Below are 15,486 nucleotides of genomic sequence, written 5' to 3'. Positions count from 1 at the left end.
AATTCTGAATGAGGCAAAACAGCATCACTGCTGTTAGGAAAGTGGTCAGTAATGAGGTTCTAAATAATGAAGCAACAATAGCCTTTGATGGATAGAAAATATGAAACCAAGCAAAATAGATAGACAGAGAATATTAAACTTGGCAAAATTCAACTCCAGATACTGACAAGCAGAGGCACTTTTTTTTATGAAAACCTTAATTTTTCAAGTACTATACATATGAAACGATCTGATTTTTTCAAGCACACCTAATGATGATATTCACCACTTAAATTAACAAAAAGCAATTCCAATAGCTGTATCCAGCATTCATTAGTTTAATTTTAACACTTTCCTATCAAACTGACGTAATATTACGCAATATCACCCTACCCCCCGTCTTTTCTGACTGACGTAATTTTACGTAAAATTTAACGAAATTTTTCGTACATGTGGTAGGGGTAAATTTTTTTTATTTTCGGACAGTTGGTGGTTTCCATAGGCTAAAGCATACCTTGGACCGTGTAACTCAGGCATCAATATGCCAGCCAAGCAGTTCCTATACTGCGCATGTGCAAATCCCTGGCATAGTAAATTTCTCACAATGAAATCAGCCGATCCTACCCACGCTTCTCTCTCGTATCTTACATTTTTATTATAAAATGTGGGATTACATTATTGAAAACACTCTGTTTCAGTACCCTCTTTTTCTATAAATTTTTAGTTCCTGTACTATGCATGCGCAAATCCCTGGGCATAGTAAAATTCTCACAGTGACATCAGCTGATCCCACCCACGCAGGCCTGGCAGGCCACACTTCTGTCAGAGACCATGCGTGTGAGGTTGGGTAAACATGTGTGGGTGTTTACATACGGTGACGTCAATAGAGAACAGTTTCCAGCATGCTTTCGCAAAGTTTTTACGGTAAAACTAGTGGAAAACGCGTTAGTGCATCACATAAGAGACGTCTGGATTTTAGGCAGGGCTCTGAATCTCATTTTTCATTATTATATATATTGATATTTAGAGAATTTTGTTGGCTTTTTCATGAAAAATAATTAATTCGCCTAACTGTTATAGCTTTTGAGCTACTAACGATAATGTTGACAACGGTAACATTTTTTCGCTTTAACAGCTTATAACGTCAAAATGAAACTGTTGCCGTTACAAAGCCATTTTTCTTGACTCTCACTTTATTCCTCAACCTTTCCTCTACATTTTTGTATATTTACAAAGTAATTTCTATGAAAAATATCCGAGCTAGGCTCTTCAAAAAGATTTCTAGCGATAATTCTCACCGTATGCCGGGCAGCGCTCTGTTTCTTACCCTATTTTCTATCAATTTTTCACCAACTGGACTTATTCGTTTTTCATTCTTTTATATGTCGATATTTAGAGAATTTTGTTGGCTTTCTCATAAAAAATAATTAATTCGCCTAACTGTTATAGTTTTTGAGCTACGAACAATAATGCTGACAACGGTAACTTTTTTTTTCGTTGATCAACTTATAATGTCAAAATGATACTGTTGCCATTACCAAAGCCATTTTTCTTAACTCTCCCTTTATTCTTCAACTTTTCCTCTACATTTTCGTATATTTACAAAGTAATTTCTATGAAAAATAACCGAGATAGGGCTCTTCAAAAAAGATGTTTTTGTAGCAATAATTCTCACCATACACTGGGCAGAGCGCTCTGTTTCTTACCCTTTTCTATCAATTTTTTCACCAACTGGACATATTCGTTTTTCATTGTTTTATATGTCAATATTTAGAGAATTGTGTTCGCTTTTTCATAAAAAATAATTCATTCGCCTAACTGTTATAGCTTTTGAGCTACGAACGATAATGTTGACAACGGTAACATTTTTTTTCGTTTTGATCAACTTATAACGTCAAAATGAAAATGTCGTTACCAAAGCCATTTTTCTTGACTTTCCCTTTATTCTTCAACTTTTCCTCTACATTTTCGTATATTTACAAAGTAATTTCTCTGAAAAATAACCGAGATAGGGCTCTTCAAACAAAATTTTTCCAAGCGATAATTCTCACCATAGGCCGGGCAGAGCGCTCTGTTTCTCACCCTCTTTTCTATCAATTTTTTCACCAACTGGACTTATTCGTTTTCCATTGTTTTATACGTCGATATTTAGGGAATTTTGTTGGCTTTCTCATAAAAAATAATTCATTCGCCTGACTTTCATAGTTTTTGGGTTACGAACGAAAATATAAAAATAAGTACTTTTTTTTTCGTTAAATAACTCACATTTTTTCGTATTTAGAGGGCTGGGACTCTTATTCTGACTATTCCACCATAAAATATAAACATTTAGAAAAAAAGGACAGCAAAATGAACTTTGTTGGCATAAAATTTCTATTTTTGCTGAATTTTCGAAATAATTATTTTTTCGCACTATCAAGCGCTCCCAGACACATTGGGACTCATGTCCCCTCAGTGATGTGATAACTATACAGATAGGAAAGGGTTAAGTATCCAAAATTCAACAAAAGGAAGTCAAACCTAACTTAACAGCCTGGTTCCATGAACTCATCCTGCAAATTCACCCATCCACATACGAATAACAAAAAATTGGGGATGAGTAAATAATTAGCTAAGTTATGAGTATACAGTAATTCCTCGCTACTTTGTCATCAAACTACTATATGACTGATCTCAGGGTAGAAACATTAAGTAAACTTTAAGTCACAAAATACTGAACATCCTGCATACTTTAGAGGCATTTGAAAATGATTTAACAACTTCATACAAAAATACAGTACTATTGTAAATGCAGGCTGATTTTCCAATTCATAATGTATTATTATAATTTACAAAAACAATGCAGGCTGATTTTTCAATTCATAATTTCTTATTATATCTTACAAAAACAATGCAGGCTGATTTTTCAATTCATAATTTCTTATTATATTTTATAAAAACAATCTTTAGAATGCAATTTTTTTATCTTAACCCCATCTTATTTCACCATGAAAACTTGTATAGAATTTCAGTGTCACCATTAGCTACTTCACAACACTTCACGAGAAAAAACTTTGGACAAAATTTTGCATTTGCCAACACCTACAGTGCAGCAAAATTTCTTAAATGTGAGGGCAATAACCTACAAAATCCATAACCTAAGACCTTCTGAGAAGTACCTCTGCTTCAATTGGAATAATGTAACACTATTATTCTAGTTAGCCTCACTACTTCCCCTTACGACAACTGTACACTCTTATGACTTCCTTTGTACAGCTTGCCAACTATTAAAAAATAAAAAAATTGCCTAGACCTACCTACATCTACAGTTTTCAAGTGCAGTTTCCAAATTAAATAATGATCATTCTATTTTCCATAATTTTCCGGACACTTGTTATAATTTAATTTCCTACTGTGAACTGTCATCTCTGCATTTACCAAAATGATCAGTGCTGTACACAAATATGTTACTTTTTAGAAAACTACACCTAAATCATCATATTGCAAGTGAAACAACAAGCAGCACTAACAGAACAAGGTTTCAAATACCATAATGGGAGCAGCTGTCCCTACACTGATGACAATAGGGTAACTGGATTCCAAGGCAAATGACTCGTGGAGTGTAGCTACATGAACCCCTCTTTAAGCACGATTATCCATGTCACTTTTAGTAACTTGTTTCTCACTTCATGTGAAGTAAATATTTAATTAGGAAACACACCAAAACAATTCTATCCTTCCCACATAACACTGCAACTATAACCAACATCAAAGGTTTAATATGACAACTAATTTCAAGCCTCCAAAACCTTTTAGAATGAAGACATGTTCAAACTGAACAGCACTTTGATCACTAATCAAAATTCTTGTTTCAATTCAAACAAAATACCCAAAAGAGAAAAAAAGGGTGAATTACCTGGTGGAAGATTTTCACAAGCTGTTCCCTGATCCTCTCCATTGACGTAGTAATGGAGAGAACCATCTGAGTGTCTCATCATCCCAACACGCGTCCCTACGGCAAGAGAGTCAAGGTCACATCGGTAGTTGTTCATGATGGTGGCACCATCACGCATAACTGACGAACCACTAAGCATCCAAGTGTCATAATCGATGTCAGTCATTGTGCTTGGAAAATCCAGCTCCTCTGGTGGGATTGCTGTCACTCCTGTTAAATAAGTAAATTTGTAAAATATAATTCATCCAAGATGTTCATGTCTAGATTTTAAAGACTCGGATGCTTTAACTATGACATGAGAAAAGGATAACAGTTAGTCGTAACAGTAACATTTTAAAGATGAGGTGCAAAGTCTAATGAGAAAGCCCAGATAATCATGGAGAAAAGCAACATATATATAAATGCCTACAACAGATGGGAAGTAAGGCTGAAAGCTCAGGACAGAACAGGTTAGAAACAATTTATTTCATGTCTACCTTCATAATGGGCAAAACAGATGTGAAAACTATTATTAGGATACAATGGAAACTACAGTATGTTACTCACAGTCCTCTTGAAGCTTCAGAACATTTCTTTATTAAAACTATTAGGATAAATTTGAAATTATCTAAATCATATACTGTGTTCCTAGAATAATCCTAGAAATCTGTACATTTCCATTAATATTTCATGACAACTGGAAGTTCCAATTAAAATTCCAATACCATACAGCATGACACTGTAAAGTCTTGGTGGTATCCTTGTGGTCCTATTCCACTTGAAAACATTTAAATATCTACATTTTTATGTATCAATGCACTAACAGTTTTAGTTAATGTCCCTCTAAAAATTTTTCCTTTTTACAAAATGGGAAATCATAAATCTTCAAAATACAATTACTGTCTCAAATTTTATTAAAAAAAACCACAACCAGCAAATGTTTTGCAGCATAAACATGGACACAAAGCAACAAGACCACTGACCAAAATATTTATAATAAACAGAGTGCCTTGAAACAAACATTTACAAGAACTACGACTTGGCCAACTATATCAGTGACTAGACTAATTCATAAAAGGAACTTGATTTACTCAGAAGACATGGACAGCCTCTTGCTTGGGTCAATGGCCAATATATAGTGATCTTACATGCTCCTCATCTACCCCCTGGCTTGCAACCAAGGAGCATCTGTCCCAAAAGTGAAGAAACACCTACCATTAAAACCTCCCACTACATTCCCCAATATCCCTGTCTTGGGGTTATGAGTTCCCATAATCTCCATTTCTTAAGAGACATTTGCTATGAGCCAGAGAGCCTATTAGGCTCTTTTAGTCCGTGAAGTACAGTAAGTTCCGTGTTAGTTTCAGGGTGTCCAGTCACAGACATTAGCAAAACATAAATTCCACACACAAACATCTGCTAGGATTTAAGAACTGGAAAGGCTCTGCTTAGAAGAATGAGATGAGACACTGCTACACACATTAATACTTACCAGCCTCCAATGATCCTGACCACCTGTCAACCATTTTATCAATCATGACTTCAAACATTTCTCCTTCATGCAACTGCCTGTTGCTAATGACAATGGCATCGTTGAATTCCCCATGAGCATTGGGCCTCTGTGCCGTTAGTCCTCCATTTAGGATTCTGGCATTCTTGCCATGGAGGTGATGGAATCTCAGGTCACTAAAAAGAGAAAATAACGTCATAAAAAAAAGTATACTTCTTGAGCACTTATTCTACATTTGCAAGAATAGTAACATGCCTCTCCCATTTAAATTCTGAGCCCCTCAAACATAAACATGAAAATATTTACATAAAATTAATAAATGTATGATTTCTCACATTTGGCCTTATCCATAAAATACTATCCAGACAATCTCTTACAACCTAGTATTCCATACCGTGGAATAATTGTATTAATAAAGGAAAATATTATTGTACACAGGCTAAGAAAAACAAAAAGTTTGAGCATATGCAAACAAGTATGTTATTTATATAATTTTGTATTAAAGTTTTTGAATTAAATGAAGGTTAACAATTTTCTTGATTTCTAAATCAACATTTTCAGACCACTGTTGTACATATAAAATTCCTGGCTTTCAATATATTCCATTCACCATAAAATAACATTATACAATGCAGAATGCATCCAGCACAAGGAGAGAAAACAGTGATGTGCATCCTCAAATCCCATCCCAAAACCCCACCTCAACAGGAAGCCACTTCTCATTAAACTGTGCGCCTTCACCCTCTCCAGTTGTGTTGCCTTCTCTCCAGGACTTCCAGCATCTCTGCCTTGTCACTTATTCATTTTCAGTAAATTCTCATTACAATGTTATACAGTGGCTACTCGGTATACAAATTTAATTTGTTCCAAATTTCAATTTGCATATCACAATGTTCGCATATCAATCTGAATATTCCCATAAGGAATACTGGGAATTTATTTAATTCGTCCCACACTCAAGAATTTCCCCCATATCCACCCTTTCTACCCACTTTAATACAATTATTTTAAGAGTAAGCACAATATATAATTTAATGATAACCTTATTCAACAAATTATATAAAACAATAAAGCATTTCATAGTAAAATTTAACATAAAAGATGGACAAAATCATATGTCACCGCACACAGTTGGCTTGAGATAGAGAGAGGGGGCATTTATACTTTGTGGAGAGAAGAAGAGACAGTAAAAACACTACTTTATGTACATAAAAGCAGTAACAATTCACATCAAAAAAATAAAAGAAGGGATCTTCACAATAAATTTAACATAATGATACAATATGAAAACAATCAAATGCAATATAGTAACAATAAAAAATCAAGAGAACCTTGCCTTGAGTGAGTTTTTGGGACTGCACTAAGTGAGACGGTAGAGAGAAGAGGGAGGGGATGGTAGTGGGTTATTGGGTGGGAGACAGGGGTCCACTTCCCACTGACTTTCCAGCTGTATCACTACAACTGGGCTTGGATCATTTTCCTCTTTCACTATGTTTCACCCGTTTGCTTTCACTTATACCCAATTCACCCGAATCATTTCTTTTTGTTACAGTATAATACCTATCGAGTGATTTTTTAGCATTCTGTAAAAGTAACTCATCCCCACTTTGACATTTTAGAAAAGAGAACCATTGTCCCAGTTATTTTATCACTTTCCCACTACCTCCTTCCATCCTTACATCCACATGGTCCTCCCCCTATCATCTAGGCCCAAGGGGATCTCATCTCTCTTCCCACAATCCCAGTCAGCCGAGCCAGCCAGATTCCACCAAACAGCTCGTAAATCAAATTTTTAGCTCGTACACAGAAAGAAAATTTTTCTAAAGTTTTACTTCATATAATGAAAATACGAATAACATATCATTCGTGTGCTGATGAACCATGTACAGGCAGTCCCTGGTTAACACCGGGCTCAGTTAACGGTGATCCGGTTTTACGGCACTAGTTTAGCAACGAAAATCGGCAATTATCAGTGCCAAAAATTGCCGATTTCTGCTTATACATACCTAACAGAGGCACTGATAACTGAAAATCAGCGCTTTTCGGCACCGATAAGCCCCGAAAATCGCAGAAAAGGCGCCAAAAATCGCCGATTTTCGGTTATCATCACACCCTCAAAATGGAACCCCCGCAGATAACGGGGACTGCCTGTATTTAGTGTGTTATGGTCTTTATTGTAGGTCACTCTCATGCAGTCTTTCTACTGTGAGTAGCCTACTACCTTTGCTTCTTCTGTGAATTTGTGAATCTCTCTCTCTCTCTCTCTCTCTCTACCTCAATTCACACTGGTTGTTCAGAATTACTCTTTAAGTGCTTTATGCTGTTAGCATAAAGTTATCAAAATAATTTCTTCGCCCATTTTATTTTCTTTAGCCCCTCATTACTGTGGCCTCTGGTTCTATTTCTGCTCCACTTATAATCTAATCTTGTTTTAGAAATTTCTGTGACCTGGCATTTACTTTCCCATTTCATTATACCTCAAAGTACTTGTGCAGACAGGAGGTAACCTGTCTGTAAGCCCTGCAGTATGTTTATGTTGTTTCCCCATTTGTTGTACCCTTCCTTTTAGGGTCAACTTGTGATCTGTAAAATATATGCAGATTGGCCAAAGGAACAATCATTTTTTTTGGTCAGAGGTGCCTATACAAGATATCCTTCTTCCTTTTCCAGTGAATTGGTGGCCGAACACATCATGGCAGCAAAGGGATCTTCACATGTATATTCAGATGAGACTTCCTCCTCCTCCTCTTCTGTGTCACCTCCTATGCCTACTAGTTGTAGGCCTTCACCAGTCTCCCCTCCAACTTGTCTAATCACTGTCTGGCCTGAAGCCCTCATGTTCTCTTTCACCAGGAATATTTAAATTAATTCCTCCAGTATGCCTTCTGACCCCGTCAGTAGCTGCCCATGTCCCTCCTGTTTCAGTGATCCCAAGACCTACTTTATCAATGTTCCACTGTGGCAACAGTGTGTTCTTTCACCCTCCCTCTGAGACTTTATTTGTCATCCTCACAAATTCATTTTCTGGCACAAAAAGGTCTTCACTACCTGGAATAACCATATCTTCATCTCTGGTGATTGTGTTTGTTACTGGGGTTTTCCTTCAAACAGACCCATTACCAATGGTGGCACCTACTGCCTAAAAGTTCTTCCACTACAAACCCTTTATTGGAGCACTCCTATGGACCTGCCTGTGCCAACTTCCATGCTGGGTTTGGGAATGGATATCTGGTAGCTCACCTTAGACCATTTACACTGTCCTCTTCCTAAATAACAATTCAGGCTATTTTATGATGAATAGGATGTATTAACAAAATATTTTTACAGTAAAAAACCAAGGTTTTATTTAAACCCATTCATCATAAACTCTAGTACCCTCCTACACTCCCCCTCCCTTAGATGGAGTCTGGCACTGCTAAATGAGAAGTGCTAGCATACTGCTGAGATGGGAGAGTGGCCTGAGCATGCACAGTAGAATTTCCTATCCTTGTGCATTTTGCTTTGTGAGTATGGATGCATTCTGCATGTACAACTATTTCATGAAGAACTGGTTTGTATTCAAACTTTCATTGTATAATCAGCATTTCATTCAGAGTCTCTATGTACATTCTTCAGTCTAAAGAAAAGGTCCATATCCCTTTTGACTCATAACTACAGGAGGCTCTCTCATTATACTGAAGACTGTATGTTTCATACAACATACTACTCCATAATTAACACTGGACCCTATCACCTCACTATTTCTAAATAACAAACACAAGTTAAAAATCTTTGTATTTTTGTATTTCAATTATATAATTACTTCATAAGGCCCCTCATTACCCCTTCCGGTAGTAACAAAGTTCAGCCAACGTTAATATTCCATGATGGGATCTTAGCACAAGCATGCTAAAATAAAGCAATGAGCTACAGCATGGTGACAGATGGCTCCCAAAATGGAGTGGAACTTCTTTACCATCTACCAATAAAATTTCCTGGATAGCAATTTCTTCTATAAATCCTATTTAGATTTCATGAAGTACTATAAGATATCCAAGAATCTAATCCACAAAGGCTTCACTACTTTCAAGTCTGTAAATACTTTACCAACCTGTAGATAGTTGAACTTGAAAGGCTTGATGGCAAGACTTCTGAGGAGTAGTGTTCATTGTGCTGAACAATGGAGGCTTGTGCTGCCTGGCCGTAAAGATCAACCACACCAAAAACATGTTCCGGAACATTATTTGCTGCCAATCCTTGCTCCACTCCATTCACAAAGAAATAAAGAGCACCATTGTCCTTTCGCAACACACCAACACGATCACCAACCTGTAAAGTAAGAGGACCATTCAACTTTCATGAAGTAGACAGTACCATAAAGGTTTAAATTCTTACTATTTTACATAGTTTTCTTAATCAAAAAACTTCATATTCCATCAAATTTAAGAGACACTTTAAACATTACATATAATGAATTTCAAGTTCATGATAATACTGCATTTTCCTAGATATATATACACATATAACTCTAGCAAAAGCAGGTCCAGTCACTGAAGCTTGGCAACTAGACAATTGGCTGGTAGGTGAGGGATGGGAGTAACAACCACCCACTTGACTGTTAACACCCCTTTTCCCTAGGTAAACAGAGACAAATCCAGGAATGGTTAGAGGTGACATTAAGGTAAAAGATACTAGGTTTGTATATCTGGGGAAAATACATATCTAAAATTTGTGATTTGTTCCTATGACCAGGTCTGAATACTGTATCTGGGGAAAATGCATATCTAAAATTTGTGATTTGTTCCTATGAAGATGAAAACCTTCATCTTTTATAAAAAGATCACTCCTTTGGTGGGAGGCTTTGTCTCACAAAACGATGACTGGTAATGTTCTGAAGGATTCGGAACATGAGGTTATGAACCTCCGCCAAGTGCCTAACAGTCTGTGTCTGAGAAGAAAGACTGGATGGATGGTCCATCACCATCCAGAAATACTAGCTTCCCATAATGGGCAGGGGAAGGCTGCCACCTTCCTATAGACTAGTATTCCAAATCCTTAAGAGAGGTCCTGGGGAAACCTCTCTCCCTCTTCAGAGAATGGTATATTAAGATCAGTATGTGGTAGTCTCATATCCAGGGATGAATGACAACACTACATCTGGGGCCGCGTTATTAAAGAGAGGGTGGAGATAAAACAATGTCAGACCTAAGTCTTTGGACAAGTGTTCATTTGTGCAGCTCACCTTCATCTGGCCAGAATAGCACGAACACAGGTTGGGTTGTCTAGAATTCAAACAGGAGCAGAGGAAGGGAAGATATCCAACACCCAATATGTCCCTTTTCCTACCTGAGCCCAACCACGAACCTTAAGCATGATGAAATCTTGTCTGAAAGGCACAGGAAAATTCACAGACTGGCTTGAACACAGCACAAGGCCCATGGAGATCAAGGGCCTACAGTCTCCTCTTGTACAAATATGAAGAAAGCCAGAAAGTCTGGTTCCCGACTGTAGTCCTGCTTGAATTGGGATAGATATATTACAAACCTTATGTGCTATAAAAACAGAATCCAGGTCTTCTCCCTCACTAAAAAGACCTTAATGGATCAATAAAAGGACATAAAGTCACAAGTGCCAAGCTTGCCTTCCAGTGGTCATGACGATGGACAAAAGGAGTGGTAGTCATAATTGGGAGGGTTAAACTAAAGGAAGCATGACAGATCACCTGACTGAAATCGATGTAATTTAGCAAAATGAGTAATTACTAAAGGATATATAAAATTGAAGGCCAAGACTGTCAAGGCAATATTTATCCCCTACCTTCCTCAAATCTGTATGGAAGAAAATCATCCTAAGGGCTACAATGAAGTTATATGAACTGAAATTGGCTCCCAGAAGAATGCTCGACTGGGAAAATGAAGTTGTCATGGAGAAGCCTCTTTCAAGCAGGGAAGTAAAGGATCATTCCATGTCCACTGTGGAGGAGGAAAAAGCCTACTTTCCCCTTCAAACAAGGCATTCTGTTATCTATCCAGAACCAATGACTGCAATACTCCCACAGCACTATAACAGGAGATGAGAGCAAAGAAAGATTTGCAAGAGTGGTAAGGTTTTATGGCAGCGCTATGCCTCCACATTTGTCTTCTAGTGAACAGATTATCCAAGAGGCAAGAGCTGAGGCTCATGGTAATGGAGTCTCCCATGGAGAGTAGATCATCCACTTTCCAAGACTCCATACCATCATCCTCCTCAGGTTAACACTCAGTGATGAAATGCCATAACTGGGAAAAAAACCAGCTGAGAAGAAAACAACAAGCAGCTCTGTAAACTAGGAATTCCTCCCTGCAAGGATAAATGAAAGCCTGGGGAAGGAACATGCTTAGACGAAGAATTATGCCGTATGTTGTTGTTCTAAGTTCTCATCTCATCTTTTCCGAAAACCCCTTTCCTTTTCCATTCTTTAAACTGAACCTTGGGATTAACGGGACCTTGACTGCTGACAAAAGCTTACCGGATATGCCTTGGTAGTCTACGAAGAGGTATCCCAAAACATACTGAAAACATCGAAATTAAAAACAAAGTAACTACTATACAAGTATTACTGTATAAAGGCTAAAATACACTGATTCTATAGACTAGAAAGAAATTTATGACACAAAACTAAGATGCAGAAGCTAGAAAATCAAACAATACTGTTGTTCATGAAAGCCTGACATAATGAATAACCACAAGTACAATAATAAAGTGTTATAATTATTTACTGTTCAAGAATCCTTGTCATACCAAACCACAACAAACACAATAATGTGTACGAACGGTAAGTTCTGTGACCAAGGCAGCACCAGCAACAGTGGTGATATGTTGACTAGACACTAGGCAAAGAAAAAGGTAGTTGATACGGGAGTGGGTGGCATTCCATCCACCCCTCTCTTCATGCTGACAATTAACTACTGTACCTTGTTACCAAGCACCAATGAACAAACTAACTTTCACAGAGGGTATAGCTATATAAAAGGCAAAGGTTTGCATCCTCAAAGGAACAATAGATCTTGCAAAAAATCAAATTTCATGCCCCAATATGAAAAATAAATTCACCTACCTTCTGAATATTTCAAGACCCCAACAAAATCTATCACATATTTAGGGTAAATCTATAACATAACATTACTAACCATCATTCAGAAACGAATATCAAAATAACCAAGAAATCCAGTGAAAATGAACAAAAACACAAGATTTTCATATGAACAACTTACGTACAACAGTTCTCTATAAGATGCAAAATTACATAATTGTTATGATTGCAAATGGTGGCAATCAGGAGAGCTTGTAAAACCACTGACGGACCATCTGGTCTTCAGTTTATGTCTGTATGCAATCATGGTATTTTTGACAGCTTCCTCTCTCTGCTACCCCTGAAATTTTGCCCCTTTCCTTTATTCTGTCACTTTGTATACTTTAGTAATTTACTTCTTGTATTCATTTTGGCTCTATTTCTTGTATCCACATTTCATATATTGTATACATATAATTCTGGCTATACATAATTCATTATTCTACTCTTTCTTTTGGCCTTCCGTCTTCTTACCTCATGCAATTTTTACTTGTTGCATCAAATAAAAATACTTGTGACCCAAGACACCCAGTGATACTACCGTAATTCAGTTTTGCATCAGGTAAGGATAACTTCAGAAACAGAATGATTCATGTATGATTTACAATTTACAGTGTAACAATTGCAGAACAAACCCATAAGTTTACTGCTCTCTTGATAAAATCCCTGGTGTTGTATATATAATTTCTTAGGTGAGTCTATGTGTTCTGAGATAGTTTCTTTAAAATGTGCTGTTGCTCTTATCAACTTTGAAAATTTTGCAATGAAACAATGTTTTTGTTTGTTACATTATGAAGTTGACAATTTTTCAATACCCAAAGTAACAGACATTTTGCCATATTTACCTTGAGTCTATCCAGATTAAGACCATAATCATCTATTATGGTTGTCCCGTTATGCATCACGCCATTTCCTGTCATCATCCAAGTTCCAGACCTGTAACAAAATTTTATTAATTATTATTATTATTATATTATTAATTATTATTATTATTATTATTTTACCTATATCACAAAACAGTCAGTAATATAACAGAGTTGAGACTTATAATTCCTGACCCTCACATATCATGTAATACTACCATGCTCAAGTAAGAGTAAAGCGCCTTCCCTCTGCATCCTTAAACAGGGGAAAAAGGTGAGGGTGGCTGAACCTGGGAATTGAGGACAGCAAGTTTAAAACTTTATAAATCCTGTACTGAGATTTTCATGATGATGATGATTTTTATTTTTCATAAATCATTTCACCATATTGAGATACATTTCTTCTCTAGCTTGGAATTATAGAAGACAGAAGCTAAGTAACTATGTAAGAGGGACCAGGTGAAAAGGAAAAGTTGATGCAGCTGGGGACTGAGAAATGACTGCAAAGAAATTTTAATAATACCTACAATGTACTGCGCAAGATATACTGTACAAGTTAATTATAGAATTATAGACTACAGGTATGTGCTACTTAACATCCAATGTTCCAGAAATTAACAGACCACTTACCAACACCTTCCCAACTAGTGACAATGAGATTTGTATTGGTAAAATAGAAACATAAGTCCTTCAAAAGAAGGCATCGTGCTTACCCCATACAAAAATGGGAAAAAAAGCACGTTAAAAGAAGAAGAAGAAGAAGAAGATTATCTAGTACTATCAGATTTTATTGTATAACATATAAGTGAAAAGAAATATTCCTTTAAAAATGCTTTGTGGCAACAAAATGATCACCCATGATAGCCTACGCTTTGCCTACAGCATCTCTTGAAGCTAAGTCTATGGAACACAGGCAATGTCATATAAGCACAATGTTCTAAAAGATAAAGGTATTTATTATGTGAGTGGTATTACCATAAGTACATTACTGTGAATGGTTAAATATCCACTACTTCTACAAAATGACATAAAAATCACCAGTGTGACTACTATAGGCAGATATGTACCTCAAATTGTAAAAAAAAAAAAAACTAACAGCATCACCAGGCAAATGCTGCAGCATGTGGTCCATAGCTACTGTACAGCCATAACAACATAAGGTGCCCATTCTCCTACTACAGTGGCACCTCAAGCTAATGGACAGCTTTGAGAGAGAGAGAGAGAGAGAGAGAGAGAGAGAGAGAGAGAGAGAGAGAGAGAGAGAGAGAGAGAGAGAGAGAGAGAGGTGAGCAAACTCAATGCGATGAGGGTTATGTACACATTTACACATGCACACTTTACAAGACTTGATATATATATATATATATATATATATATATATATATATATATATATATATATATATAATGATTAAAAGCCACAATAATATAATTGATAAATTGTATATTTTAAGACACAAAAATATACAAAAGGGGATAAAAATATAGCTATCGACCGTTTATATCCTCTTAGCTGAGTTGGCTAAGATATATATATATATATTTTTATCCCTTTTATATATTTTATATAAATATACAATTTATCAATTATATATATATATATTTAATCATTATTTCTATACAATATATGATATATAGTTATATATAATATATATATATATATATATATATATATATATATATATATATATATATATATATATATATATATATATATATATATATATATATATATATATATATATATATATATATATATATATATATATATATATATATATATATATATATATATATATATATATATATATATATATATATATATATATATATATATATATATATATATATATATATATATATATATATATATATATATATATATATATATATATATATATATATATATATATAATACAGTATATATAATATATATATATAATATATATAATATATATATATATATAATATATATATATATATATATATATATATATATATATATATATATATATATATATATATATATATATATATATATATATATAATATATATATATATATATATATACACACAATACATGAGATGCTACATTACAGTATTAAATACAATATTTTACTGCATTGAATAA

General features: G+C 35.3%; 1 protein-coding gene across 2 annotated transcripts in view; it reads right to left on the bottom strand.

Moving 5' to 3' along the window:
• Neurl4 (neuralized E3 ubiquitin protein ligase 4) overlaps positions 1 to 15,486 on the bottom strand; it is a 189,230-nt gene that overhangs the window by 111,829 nt on the left and 61,915 nt on the right. For both annotated transcript variants that reach the window (XM_067085523.1, XM_067085524.1), the window contains exons 11-14: positions 13,338 to 13,428; positions 9,493 to 9,710; positions 5,385 to 5,578; positions 3,875 to 4,123 (exon numbers count right to left, since the gene is read on the bottom strand). In XM_067085523.1, coding sequence (XP_066941624.1) covers positions 3,875 to 4,123; positions 5,385 to 5,578; positions 9,493 to 9,710; positions 13,338 to 13,428 — 752 coding nt within the window. The remainder of the gene's footprint in view (positions 1 to 3,874; positions 4,124 to 5,384; positions 5,579 to 9,492; positions 9,711 to 13,337; positions 13,429 to 15,486) is intronic.

This window comes from Macrobrachium rosenbergii, chromosome 42 (assembly GCF_040412425.1).
Source record: "Macrobrachium rosenbergii isolate ZJJX-2024 chromosome 42, ASM4041242v1, whole genome shotgun sequence".
Taxonomy (NCBI): Eukaryota; Metazoa; Arthropoda; class Malacostraca; order Decapoda; family Palaemonidae; genus Macrobrachium; species Macrobrachium rosenbergii.
Note: the sequence above shows the minus strand (reverse complement) of the source record. Positions and strands in the feature narration are given on the sequence as shown.